At 37.9% G+C, this 14,710-nt stretch overlaps 1 protein-coding gene across 1 annotated transcript; it reads left to right on the forward strand.

The window, feature by feature from the left end:
* The first annotated feature begins 381 nt into the window (after positions 1-381).
* Positions 382-12,452, forward strand: erich2 (glutamate-rich 2). Its single transcript, XM_078791398.1, has 5 exons — positions 382-992; positions 11,854-11,946; positions 12,007-12,064; positions 12,134-12,205; positions 12,271-12,452. Exons 2-5 carry the CDS (start codon positions 11,869-11,871, stop codon positions 12,396-12,398), a joined length of 336 nt encoding a protein of 111 aa, XP_078647524.1. The 5' UTR covers positions 382-992; positions 11,854-11,868; the 3' UTR covers positions 12,399-12,452.
* Positions 12,453-14,710: the final 2,258 nt, after the last annotated feature.

A 14,710-nucleotide genomic window follows, 5' to 3' on the forward strand; every position in this document is an offset into this window, starting at 1 on the left:
AAGCGACTGCATGCACTGCGTTCTACGTGGAAGAAATAGGACCTGAGCCTTGCCAAGCGGCGACATAAATCACGGTTAAACGGTTTGCGCTTAAGGTTTAACCACTCCCCATTAGAGAGTCATGTATGGCTGTCAGCTACTTTTTTTATTATTGGGGGGGCGGTGTGCTATTTATTTCAGGAAAAGCTACCAACCGACTGGTAACTTCCATTTCCGATGCTTTGACAGTATTGAAAGTCCTGAAAACGAATTTACCCCCGTTGACATCTTTGTTATTGTACTTCCAGCAAAGCGAAAAAACAACAGTTGTTTCCAAAAGGAGTCGGACAGAAGGATGAGGAGGTCAGAGAAAAATGGATGGATGTTTTTTGTGTTTGAAATAGAGATTTTTTTTTATATATATATATGTGTGTGAGGGCGCTATTAAAGACTCGTACCATCAATCTCTGACACTGCGTGCCCGTGTGGAGATAACAGAGGGATGTCTCTCTCCATTCTGCCTCTGTCACGATGATGTATGCACTGCTTTTCTTCTTCCCGGTGAAATATTAAAAGGCGGTTGCCCGCCCGCGTGGCCGACATGTTTGGTTATTCCTCACCTCTTATCAACGCCGGGCGTTCTGAAAGTGGTGACTTGTAGCCAACACTGGACAAGGAGGCAAATGACAGCGGGACAATCACACAAATCCAGATGAACCAAGGAGAGGAAGTGTGCAGAGATGATGTTTTTTCCTGATGAATGGATGGATGGCTTCCTGCTTGACGGGTTTGATTGATGGCATCATGACAAGCATGATGCCACACTCTGTTCTTCATTTAGCTGACGGCGGTTTCTTTATGGGACCTTTGTGTTATGCTAGTATAATCACGTGGCGTGCCTGAAGAAGCTTGCTTCTCTAATTTGCTCGTTTTTCTGGTTGTGCTTCTGTAAGAATGGAAGAGACACGGAATGGGAAGACCTGAGTTGGATCCATCGGAGGTTGTATATCCAGGTGAGGAAACACCTGAGTAAATAATAATAATAAATACTAGCATGACTGGGCAGGTATTGACATACAAAAGCAAATGTCGGTGGTTAAACATGGATTCATTGAAGCAATCATTTACAATAGGCGGCACAGTGGTCGAGTGGTTAGCGCGCAGACCTCACAGCTAGGAGACCAGGGTTCAATTCCACCCTCGGGGCATCTCTGTGTGGAGTTTGCATGTTCTCCCCCGTGCATGTTTGGGTTTTCTCCTCCCACATTCCAAAAAACTAGGTACACCTTTTGGGTGTTAAGTTGCTATGTGATGAATTTAGTGATGTTGGTAGTGACGACATCATAACTGTCACTGTACACTTGTATATTTGCACATTTACATATTTGCCACCTCGACCTCACAACTAGGAGACCCGAGTTCAATTCCACCCTCGGGCATCTCTGTGTGGAGTTTGCATGTTCTCCCTGGTTTTCTCCGGGTATTCCGGTTTCCTCCCACATTCCAAAAACATGCTAGGTTAATTAGCGACTCCAAATTGTCCATAGGTATGAATGTGAGTGTGAATGGTTGTTTGTCTATATGTGCCCTGTGATTGGCTGGCCACCAGTCCAGGGTGTACCCTGCCTCTCGCCCAAAGACAGCTGGGATAGGCTCCAGCACCCCCATGACCTTTGTGAGGAATAAGCGGTAGAAAATGAATGAATGAATGAATATTTCACAATCTCCAGAAGGGAGATTACGGTATTAAAACTGTATTTTTTGAAAACGGTTTCCTGAGTGGGAAAGTCAGAAAAAACGTCAGCTCGTTGTTGCTGTATCGTACTGACCCGAAGAAAGCTTTGACGACGATTTCAAGTGTCATGACTCACCGCTGTCGACATTCTCCTGGTAATGGTAATTGCACGTTGTAATTGTACATTGGTGAGCTTTGGAAAGCAGAAAACGACAGACTTGCAAACCTGTCAAAAAAAAAAGGGATCAAGAAGATGGGGGTCTCCTTTGGCTTGGGTTCCCATGGCAATGCATCCTGGTTTGTCCTTGAGTCAGTGAGGTGGTTTAATGGAGATGTCAATCAAAAATGACATATCTCTCGGCAGCTGAGTTGCAAAATGAAATAGAAAATCGTTTCTCTGGATATTGCAAAACTTTCTTGCAACCTTGAATTTTCTTTTGATCTCAAAAATATATCAGAATCTCACATTCTTGCAAAACTTTCTTGGGATTTTACAAAAAAAATTATCTGAATTTAGTTTCTTGGAATCTCAAAGAAATTTTAAAAAGGCTTCTCAAGGTCGCGCAATAGTTTCTTGGAATCTTGCGGTGAACTTGCAATAGTTTCTTGAGATCTTGCAAACGATTCTCAAAATCTCACAATAGTTTTTTGGGTTCTTGCAAAACGTTCTTGGGATCTTACAAAAAATTATCAGAATTTAACAAAAGTTACTCAAGATGTCACAAACATTTCTTAGTCAGAATCTTGCAATGATTTCTCTCGATCTTGCAAAAAAAAAATCTCTCAAAATCTCGCAATAGTTTCTTGGATTCTTGCAAAACTTTCTTGGGATCTTACAAAAAAATTCTCAGAATTTAACAAAAGTTACTCAAGATCTCACAAACGTTTCTCAGTCAGAATCTTGCAATGATTTCTTTGAATATTGCAAAAAAATCTCTCAAAATCTCGCAAAAGTTTCTTGGAATCTTGCAGTAAACTTGCAATAGTTTCTTGGGTTCTTGCAAAACTTTCTTGGGATCTTGCAAAACAAATTCTCAGAATTTAACAATAGTTACTCAAGAGCTCGAAAACATTACTCAGAATCTTGCAACAGTTTCTCTGGATCTTGCAAAAAATATCTCAGAATCTCGCAATAGTTTCTTGAGATCTTGCAAACGATTCTCAAAATCTCACAATAGTTTCTTGGGTTCTTGCAAAATGTTCTTAGGATCTTACAAAAAAAATTTAGAATCAGAATTTAACAAAATTTACTCAAGATCTCACAAACATTTCTTAGTCAGAATCTTGCAATGATTTCTCTGGACCTTGCAAAAAAAATCTCTCAGAATCTCACAATAGTTTCTTGGAATCTTGCAAACGATTCTCAAAATCTCACAATAGTTTCCTGGGTTCTTGAAAAACTTTCTTGGGATCTTACAAAAAAACATCTCAGAATTTAACAAAAGTTACTCAAGATCTCACAAACATTTCTTAGTCAGAATCTTGCAATGATTTCTCTGGATCTTGCAAAAAAAATCTCTCACAATCTCGCAATAGTTTCTTGGAATCTCACAGAAATTTCAAAAAAATCTGGCAATAGTTTCTTGGGTTCTTGCAAAAAGTTCTTGGGATATTGCAAAACAAATTCCCAGAATTTAACAATAGTTACTCAAGATCTCGAAAACATTACTCAGAATCTTGCAACGGTCAGCAACGGTCTTGCAAAAAATATCTCAGAATCTCAAAATGGTTTCTTGGAATCTCACAGAAATTTCAAAAAAAATCTTGCAATAGTTTCTCAAGGTTTCCCAAAACTTCCTCAGAGTCTCGGAGACATTTTTTTTCTGAATCTCACAATGGTTTCTTTGGATCTTGCAAAATAAATTCTCCGACTTTAACAATAGTTACTCAAGATCTCGAAAACATTACTCAGAATCTTGCAACGGTTTCTCTGGAGCTTGCAAAAAAAATCTCAAAAAGAATTTCGCAATGGTTTCTTAGAATCTCACAGAAATTTCAAAAAAATCTTGCATTAGTTTCTCAAGGTCTCGCAAAACTTCCTTTTTTTCTGAATCTCACAATAGTTTCTCGAGATCTCGCAATATTTTTTTTACCTATTCCTGAACCAACTAAACCAACACAGCAAACATAAGCTCTCACATAATTTTAAGCACTTTAAGATCAGAATAAGTTGTAATATACGTGGCACAGTAACATAATATTATCTTCATCAAGTTCCTTCTTCCTTTGGTGGACAGCCAGCGGAGAAGACGCAGCAGGAGAAGCAAGCAAAAGCCCAGCTGCGGGCATAGATGTTGAGGCAGATGGATGGGATGAAAGGATGGGGTGGAATGAAAAAGCTTCTAAGAAGGATGATCCAGGGGAAGGACAGAGATGGAGAGGGGGAGAAAAATGAAGAAACTCGCAGTTGACGAGTGAGGAAATGAGGAATGTGCTGAGGGAGAGACGGATGGACCAGCTCCATTATTTTCTAACTTGTCAGAGAAATGGAAAAGGGTAAGTGGAAGGGTGCTTACAAAGCCAAACACAAAGAACCTGGTGGTTTTCGTGAAATTGACCATGAACATGAAATAATCTGATGATTGGTATAGTAGCGCTTCAAAACAACACATCCTAGCATGTACTTGTGACTTTACAATGTGTACAGTATGTCATCCGATGCGAATGGAATCGAATCACCCAGGGGAAGCCATATTGAACATTGTTTTCTTGTTCTTTTGCACTGAAAAACGATCTTGCAAAAAAAATCTCAGAATTTAACAAGAGTTACTCAGGATCTCATTTCTCATTTCTCAGAATCTTGCAATGGTTTTCTCTGGATCTTGCAAAAAATCTCTCAGAATCTCGCAATAGTTTCTTGGAATCTTGCAGTAAACTTGCAATAGTTTCTTGGGATTTTGCAAAATAAGTTCCCAGAATTTAAGAATAGTGACTCAAGATCTCGAAAACATTACTCAGAATCTTGCAATGGTTTCTCTTGATCTTGCAAAAAAATCTCTCAGAATCTCGCAAAAGTTTCTCAAGGTCTTGCAAAACTTTCTTAGGATCTTGCAAAACAAATTCCCAGAATTTAATAATAGTTACTCAAGATCTCGAAAACGGTTTCCCTGGATCTTGCAAAAAATCTCTCAGAATCTTGCAATAGTTTCTTGAAATCTTGCAGTAAACTTGCAATAGTTTCTATAGTTTCTTGGGTTCTTGTGAAACTTTCTTGGGATCTTGCAAAACAAATTCCCAGAATTTAGCAATAGTTACTCCAGATCTCAAAAACATTACTCAGAATCTTGCAACGGTTTCTCTGGATCTTGCAAAAAATATCTCAGAATCTTGCAATAGTTTCTTGGGTTCTTGCAAAACTTTTTTGGGATCTTACAAAACAAATTCCCAGATTTTAATAATAGTTACTCAAGATCTCGAAAACATTACTGAGAATCTTCCAACGGTTTCCCTGGATCTTGCAAAAAATCTCTCCGAATCTCGCAATAGTTTCTTGGAATCTTGCAATAAACTTGCAATAGTTTCTTGAGTTCTTGCAAAACTTTCTTGGAATCTTGCAAAACAAATTCCCAGAATTTAATAATAGTTACTCAAGATCTCGAAAACATGACACAGAATCTTGCAACGGTTTCTCTGGATCTTGCAAAAAATCTCTCAGAATCTCGCAATAGTTTCTTGAAATCTTGCAGTAAACTTGCAATAGTTTTTTTGGGTTCTTGCAAAACTTTCTTGGGATCTTGCAAAGCTAATTCCCAGAATTCAATAATAGGTACTCAAGATCTCGAAAACATTACTCAGAATTGCAAAAAATCTCTCAGAATCTTGCAATAGTTTCTTGGAATCTTGCAGTAAACTCGCAATAGTTTCTTGGGTTCTTGCAAAACTTTCTTGGGATCTTGCAAAACAAATTCTCAGAATTTAACAATAGTTACTCAAGATCTCCAAAACATTACTCAGAATTGCAAAAAATCTCTCAGAATCTTGCAATAGTTTCTTGGAATCTTGCAGTAAACTCGCAATAGTTTCTTGGGTTCTTGCAAAACTTTCTTGGGATCTTGCAAAACAAATTCTCAGAATTTAACAATAGTTACTCAAGATCTCCAAAACATTACACAGAATCTTGCAACGGTTTCTCTGGATCTTGCAAAAAATCTCTCAGAATCTTGCAATAGTTTCTTGAAATCTTGCAGTAAACTTGCAATAGTTTCTTGGGTTCTTGCAAAACAAATTCCCAGAATTTAATAATAGTTACTCAAGATCTCGAAAACACTACTCAGAATCTTGCAACAGTTTTGCTGGATCTTGCAAAAAAAATCTTTCAAAATCTCGCAATAGTTTCTTGAAATCTTGCAGTAGTTTTTTGGAGTAATCTTGCAGTAGTTAAATTCCCAGAATTTAATAAAAGTTACTCAAGATCTCGAAAACATTACTCAGAATTGCAAAAAAATCTCTCAGAATCTCGCAATAGTTTCTTGAAATCTTGCAGTAGTTTTTTGGGTTCTTGCAAAACTTTACTGGGATCTTGCAAAAGAAATTCCCAGAATTTAATAAAAGTTACTCAAGATCTCGAAAACATTACTCAGAATTGCAAAAAAATCTCTCAGAATCTCGCAATAGTTTCTTGAAATCTTGCAGTAAACTTGCAATACTTGCAAAGCACGTCTGGAAAGGAATGAAATTCAATGACGTGTCCTCTCAATTTTTGTACTGTGAGCATCATGTGTGTGGCTTTCTTTTGATTTGTGAACCGCGGTTACGTCAAAAGCTTTAATTAGCCCGACTTGGCATTCGTACAGGAAATATGGAACAGTGTCCAACAATAAGTCGATACTTGTAGCTTCTCTCTCGTCCTGTTATGTAGCTTGAATGTGATGCAAGCGGCTGGCTACCTCCTCCTCCTCTCTTTTTCTGTGCTACACACACACACACACACACACACACACACACACACACAGAAGCCATAATGGAGCAATTATCCTCTCCAGGCCGCTCTGATTGTAATTTGCATTTATTATAATGCGCCGCATGTGGATGGATTGATCATCTACCGCCTCAACACTGATAGACCTGCACAGATGCTTCATAAAAGTCTCCGCCTGAGGACACAGTGGAGCATTAAGGCTCTACATAAACATACGTATAAGGCAAATAGAACCCCAGGATCAAGTCCTTCCAATGACAAGCGGATGTAGCTTTATTTTTCTTAAAGCTGCTCCCTATTAATGATGCTACATTGTCAACATTATGTTCATTGGCTAGAGTATATGTCACATGTCACATGTCACATGTCACGCGGTGACGTTAGCGCAAGATTGCAAGGTGTCAGCCGCCCTTTTGTGTCTGCGTTCTGTTTCAAGGTGGCCCCAGGGCTCATCATATGGAAACGTGCGTGAAGCACGTGAAGTCTCTGCAGTAGACATTATGTCCCTTGCACACTAATAGACCAGGTTACCGCACACACACACACACACACACACAGCGCTCGCATGTACACAATAAAATTGCAGAGGATCACTGAAGTGTGAAATGATTCAGTTACCGCGTCATCTGGACGGAATACATTTTCCCATCAAACTTCCGTATATGGCAGGTGGCTTGGTGTGGGTCTGATGGATGTGTGTTTGTGTGCAGGTTGGGTCCATCTGTTATGAGGCGATGCCAGTACCCCATCTTAAAAAAAAGAAAACCCATTTAGTATTTGACTTGTCTTTCCTCAACTTTAATAGGATGTGGTATCGATACCAATTGTGGAATCAGGACCAGAGACGTGTGTATCGCTTCTTATGTCGCATTAAGGCAAATAATAACCACGTTTACATGGACTCACATATTCCAATTCCATTCGGGTTATTTGCTCAAACGAAAAGAATCTAAATCATTCCGAAAGAAAAGTGCCAATCCGAATGAATATATAATCGGATTCACAGGGGTGGAATATTCCTTTCCCCAATCCGATTGAGGTATCTTGTTGTCAGGGTGCGTTCAGGGTGAGTGTGAATGGTTGTTTGTCTATATGTGCCCTGTGATTGGCTGGCCACCAGTTTGCATCAGGTACACCTTTTGGGTGTTAAGTTGCTATGTGATGAATTTAGTGATGTTGGTAGTGACGACATCATAACTGTCACTGTACACCTGCACATTTACACATTTGCCACCTAGACCTCACAACTAGGAGACCCGAGTTCAATTCCACCCTCTGCACGTTCTCCCACATTCCAAAAACATGCTAGGTTAATTAGCGATTCCAAATTGTCCATAGGTATGAATGTGAGTGTGAATGGTTGTTTGTCGATATGTGCCCTGTGATTGGCTGGCCACCAGTTTGCATCAGGTACACCTTTTGGGTGTTAAGTTGCTATGTGATGAATTTAGTGATGTTGGTAGTGACGACATCATAACTGTCACTGTACACTTGTATACAACTTGTGTACACTTGTTTGTCTATATGTGCCCTGTGATTGGCTGGCCACCAGTTTGCATCAGGTACACCTTTTGGGTGTTAAGTTGCTATGTGATGAATTTAGTGATGTTGGTAGTGACGACATCATAACTGTCACTGTACACTTGTATACAACTTGTGTACACTTGTTTGTCTATATGTGCCCTGTGATTGGCTGGCGACCAGTCCAGGGTGTACCCCGCCTCTCGTCCTCAGAAGACAGCTGGGATAGGCTCCAGCACCTCCCACGACCCTTGTGAGGATAACGGTAGAAAATGAATGAATGAATGAATGGCTCCTGTTTTCCTTAGCGGCATGACGTGATGTGTTTGTGTTGATTTGTGTAGTCATTGACTAATATTTACATTTGTTGGACGATCTGAAACATTTAAGTGTGACAAAAAGAAATCAGGAAAGGGTTTGCACACTTTGTCACCCCCACTGTAAGAGTGCAACATTTGTTTTTTTCCTGAACGACTCCTCCACAGAGTCATCTCAATGAACACACCTGTCCATCATGGGACGACTTTTAACCTCTGTGACAAGTCTGTCACTTTACATTGTACTGATGTTTTGGGACAACCCTTAAAAAAAAAAGTCAAGCGTTTGAGACCTGAACCCATTAGCCACACTCACGGAGCCGTCATCTCTCTCCATTTCACACACGTAGATTGACAGCGGCTTTTTCAACATATGCACAGCTAATGTACCGCTTACAGCCACTTATTGGATGAAAGATGGAGGACGTGCAAGGTGGACGCAAGCAGCAACGTGCTCAAGAAAATTCCCAGGAAAGACAAAATGTAAATATGATGTTTTTGGTCATGTGTTGCATTTTAATCTTAATTTTAAAGATGTATTTTAACACTGAACCTAAAACTACAACAAGAAGAATGGAAAAATCAGCTGTAATTTAACAAGATTGGAGTGAAAACAAAGTAAAACTACAAAGTAATTTATGAGGATCATGCTGTAATACTATGAGAAAAAAATATTATTTTAGTAGCATCAAGTTAAAATATATAAAAAATAATTTATTTTTTTAAAGTCATAATATTATGACAAACAAAACAAAACAATAACATTTAAAAAATTGGTTGCGCAAAAAATCTAAATATTGGAATAATTAGAAGAAAAAAACATACAAGAAAAAATTTGAAATGTTGTAAAAAGAAACTGCTAACATTGGAAAAACAGCTGTAATAAAGTCCAGATATTACAAGAAAAAAAGTCACAGTTATAGGACAATAAATTAATAATGTGAAGAAAGTGGTATGGAGTTGAAATATGAAAAAAAATGCTGTTATTTTAAAGTAATTTTTTTCATCATATGAATACTATGGGAAACAAAATAAAATACTTTTACTGAAAATATGAAGTAAAACTAAATAATTGTATGAGAGTAATGCTGTAATTCTATGAGAAAAAAATATTTTAGTAGCATCAAGTTAAAATATTAAATAAAAACATTTTATTTTTTAAAGTCATAATATTATGACAAACAAAACAATAACATTGAAAATTTTGGTTGGGCAAAAAGTCCAAATATTGGAATAATTGAAAGAAGAAAACATACAAGAAAAAATTTGAAATAGTTGTAAAAAAACTGCAAAAATTGGAAAAACAGCTGTAATAAAGTCCAAATATTACAAGAAAAAAAGTCACAATTATGAGAATAAATTAATAATGTGAGGAAAGTGATATGGAGTTGAAATACGAAAAAATGCTGTTATTTTAAAGTATTTTTTTTTCATAATATGAATATTATGATAAACAAAATAAAATACTTTTATACCTTAAATAGGTTATAATCTGGGAATAAAGCATTGCAAAAAATATTTAAAAATAAACTCTAAATATTATTTAAAGAAATAAAAAAACAACATCAAAAATGTACGTAAAAGGAGAAAAAAGGCAAAGTTTATATTAACAATAATCTTTTTCATCCATATTACAACGCTGAGAAGCAATACCTTCCGTTATCGAAGGGGGCGGTATTGAGTCGAAAAGGCGATGTTTGGAGTGTTGTTACGGCAACATGGCATCGCCACCTTGTTGCATGGCAACAGTTCACGTGCTACAAACAAGCAAGTCCATTGTAAAGTATTCATCTGTTTCTACTCTGCTTTGGCTTCATTTTCAACAACAACTGGGTAAGAGTTGTGTAGAATGAAATATTTCAGACTATAAGACGTTGCTAGAAAATGAATTAATTTATATTAATAGTTAGTTATATTACTATAGTATTAATAGTATTAATAATAGTACTATTTCCTTTCATGGTAATTATGTGAATATGATTCCACTGCTCATGTAAAAGTGTTTATAAAGTTTCTTCATGTGGGTAAAATGTGCGATAGTGTACATTTACAAGCCACTATTCAACTCCCCCCATTGCAAATAAGTACTAAAGCTCCACTACATGACATCCTACATCCATCATAGTACTATACAGCCATGCCAGCATGGTGATTAGCATATCCAGCTTGTATTTTACAGCTCAGTATGCAGTATAATGTGCTACCTTGTCAGTACCTTTGACTACAACGTGACTGTACATCCTAAGCCAGTGAGTTTTATTGAAAATTACACTGGTTGGACTGCATGGTTTTTTTATTATTATTATTATCCAGACAATAATTACTTGTCGTCTGTGAGCCGGTGATCAGATGTATGTATGCAATGTCAAACGACACGACCAATAAAACGCACTCGTATTGGTAGGGTTGAAGGGCGACCTCAGGGACCGACTTCTACTGCGAATTGACAGTGGAAACACATCGAGATCGTGATTATTCTAAGTAACCTAAATAAAACTAAAATCATGTTGTTTGGTAACAGCAGAAAGGACACGCACCAGCAAATACAAATAGACAAATGTGTACAAATGTATACACATTGAAAAGGTGAAGGAAAATATATTTCTGGGGATCATAATAGATGAAAATATGAGCTGGAAACCTCATATTACAAATATACAACATAAGGTGGTCAGAGATATTTAAATATTGAACAAATAAAATTTGTTCTCAATCAGAAATCACTCCACACTCTTTATTGCTCTCTGGTTCTACCATATCTTACTTATTGTGTGGAAATATGGGGTAATAACTATAAAAGCAATCTTCACTCGCTAAATGTACTGCAAAAAAGGTCAGTAAGGATAATTCATAATGCCGCCTACAGAGAACATACTAACTCCTTATTTCTAAAATGAACCTCGTACTTTAGTATGTGACAAAAAAAAATTAAAAATAAAATAAAAAAAACTTGAACTATATTAGGAAAGCAGGAAGTGAACAAATGTAACATTTACTGATTGTAAAAGTACCAAATGGAGGGTCATTGTATGGTCATATCACCTCATACTTCAGTATGTGATTAATTAAAAATTAAAAATTAAAAATTAAAAAAAATAATTTTAGATTTAAAATTTAAAATTTAAAATTTAAAATTTAAAATTTAAAATTTAAAATTTAAAATATTAAATTTTAAATTAAACTATATTAGGAAAGCAGGAAGTGAACAAATGTAACAGTTACTGATTGTAAAAGTACCAGACGGAGGGGTAGGATTTAATAAGCTTTGCTTTTTCCTACTCCTTTTGGACATGTGGAACTGTGAACTGATTATGTGATGCATTCAATTGTAATCTGATGCATGTTCAAATGAAATTAAACCATTACCATTCTGATGTTTCCAGGAGGAAATACCTGCCATGCAAAACGAGAACGCAAAACAAAGTGGGGAGAACACAGAAGAAGACCTTCAGGTTCCAGTCGGACTGAAAATTGAGGTGAGGTGACACTGAAAGCAACCATATGTCGAGATGTTAAGTCGACATCTCTGCTTTCAGTTCCTCGGAGCTTTGAAGGCTAAGGACCTCCAGCAGGCCAGAAGACTTTGCCAGATGAGTACGTAGTACATCTAGACCTCCGCATCCATCAGCTGCTGCTAATAGCACTCTAATGCTGTCTCTTCAGTTCTCCTCTATGAACCACAGAACCCTGAAGCTCGCGAGTTCCTTCCTCTCATTCAGAAGAAGCTGCTAGAAGGTGAAAAGCCTTCAAATAAACACGGGGGTGATGGACACTAAAAAAATGGTTATTTTTCCATGCAGAACACGACAGCGGCGATAGTGATGATGATGAGGAGGAGGAGGATGACTCTGGAAGTGATGGAGAACCATCTGAGAGCCCAAACTCATCTTTACCATCAGATGAGGAGCAGGAGAAGAAGAGCAAGTGAAGTGATAGCGAGCTCCAAAACATGCATTAATATTATTAATATTTATAAATAATGTTTTACGAACAGACTATACTTATCTCATTTCCTGTTTGCGTGCTTATTCACTTATTCGGCGAAACAAACTTCCTTCCTTCCGTTAAAGATGATAAGGTTGACAGTTCATTCAATACAATACTAGACCACTCCAAAGTCTTCATTTGGTTTTTGGACTGTGGACTTGCTGGTATGTTTTGGATCATTGTCCTGCTGAAGAACCCAAGTTGGTTTCAGCTTGAGGTCACCAACAGATGGCCGGACATTCTCCTTTATCGGAATTCATGCTTCCAATCATCACAGCAAGTCTTCCAGGTCATGAAACAGCAAAAACAGCCCAAGACCATCACACTACCACCACTGTATTTTACTTGCTATGATATTTTTCTGATATCCGTTGGCAGGCCACTCCTGGGATGATCCAAGTTTTCGGAATTTGTGGATAATGACTCTTGCTGTAGTTTGCTGGAGTCCCAAACCTTTAAAAATGGCTTTATTACTTAAGTTTCAATTAATCTCAGCTATGTTTTAATAGGAGGCATAACTTTAGCACACATGGGCCATGTAGGTTTGGATTTCCTCTCCTTAATAATAGTTTATAAATTGCATTTTGTGTTCAGTTGTGTTATGATTGACTAATATTTAAATTTGTTTTATGATTTGAAACATTTAAGTGTGACTAACATGCAAAAAAATAAAAATCAAGAAGCGGGAAAACACATTTTTTACACATATACATAGTAGTTCATATATATATATATATATATTCATTCACTCATTCATTCATTTTCTACGTGGTACACCCTGGACTGATCGCCAGCCAATCACAGGGCACAAATAGACAAACAACCATTCACACTCACATTCATACCTATGGACAATTTGGAGTCGCTAATTAACCTAGCATGTTTTTGGAATGTGGGAGGAAACCGGAGTACCCGGAGAAAACCCACGCATGCACGGGGAGAACATGCAAACTCCACACAGAGATGGCCGAGGGTGGAATTGAACCCGTGTCTCCTTGCTGTGAGGTCTGCACACTAAGCACTAAGTCACCGTGCAGCCCATATATATTCATATGTGTATATACATTTATTAGAGTTGCAATGATATACAAAGTTTGGTTTGATGTCATAAATTATTGTCACAACAGTTTTTTGATACAAAAATATTTCAATGTCTTTTTTTTTTTTTTACTTGTACTTGATTGAAATTTGTTTCAATTCAATCGTACAGTGCTGCAAAAAATGCCTCATTTTCTGCCGTGCATGCTTAGATGTTTGAAGGATATTACACAAAACCAAAAGAAACAATAATAGCTGACACAAACAACAAATAAACAACAGCAAATAGCACAAAGCAAACAGAACAAAGCAAATAGCACAAAGCAAATAGCATGGACACATGGTCACCCACACAGAAACACTTCCAGGAGCGCCAGCACTGCTTGCCTCTTATATATGCCAGCTCCACCTGATTGGTCATCAGGCACACCTGGGATGCACCTTCCAGGTGGGTTCAATTCCACCCTCGGCTATCTCTGTGTGGAATTTGCCCGTTCTCCCCGTGCATGCGTGGCTTTTCTCCGGGTACTCCGGTTTCCTCCCACATTCCAAAAACATGCTAGGTTAATTGGCGACTCCAAATTGTCCATAGGTATGAATGTGAGTGTGAATGGTTGTTTGTCTATATGTGCCCTGTGATTGGCTGGCCACCAGTTTGCATCAGGTACACCTTTTGGGTGTTAAGTTGCTATGTGATGAATTTAGTGATGTTGGTAAAAATGAGCATACTGCACAAAACAAACTAAGCGACTCCATATTGTCCATAGGTATGAATGTGAGTGTGAATGGTTGTTTGTCTATATGTGCCCTGTGATTGGCTGACGACCAGTCCAGGGTGTACCCCACCTCTCGCCCGAAGACAGCTGGGATAGGCTCCACCATCCCCCGGTGACCCTTGTGAGGATAAGCGGTTAAAAATGAATGAATGTTTTTGTTCACCACTGTTCCATGTTTTGGCCATTTGTGGATAATGGCTCTCACTGTGGTTGGCTAGAGTCCCAAAGCTTCAGAAATTGCTTTATAACCTTTTCTTTTCTGTCAGTGATGTTTAAACCGGGGCCATGTAGGTTTGGTAACGGTGGAAAAAGTGGTTAGCGCGCAGGCCTCACAGCTTCAGAGACCTGAGTTTGATTCCACTTTGTGTGGAGTTTGCATGTTTTTCCAGTGCATGCGTGGGTTTTCTCCGGGTACTCCGGTTTCCTCCCACATTCCAAA

The sequence above is a fragment of the Doryrhamphus excisus genome, linkage group LG6, assembly GCF_037039965.1.
Source record: "Doryrhamphus excisus strain RoL-2023G ecotype Guam linkage group LG6, RoL_Dexc_Guam_v1.1, whole genome shotgun sequence".
NCBI classification, from domain to species: domain Eukaryota; kingdom Metazoa; phylum Chordata; class Actinopteri; order Syngnathiformes; family Syngnathidae; genus Doryrhamphus; species Doryrhamphus excisus.

What these genes read in the sequence shown, in the direction of transcription:
- erich2 (XM_078791398.1), top strand. Translation starts at nt 11,869, where the DNA reads ATGCAAAACGAGAACGCAAAACAAAGTGGGGAGAACACAGAAGAAGAC. An exon ending in CAGTCGGACTGAAAATTGAG is followed by an intron (nt 11,947 to 12,006) that starts GTGAGGTGACAC and finishes CTCTGCTTTCAG; the next exon opens with TTCCTCGGAGCTTTGAAGGC. An exon ending in CAGAAGACTTTGCCAGATGA is followed by an intron (nt 12,065 to 12,133) that starts GTACGTAGTACA and finishes CTGTCTCTTCAG; the next exon opens with TTCTCCTCTATGAACCACAG.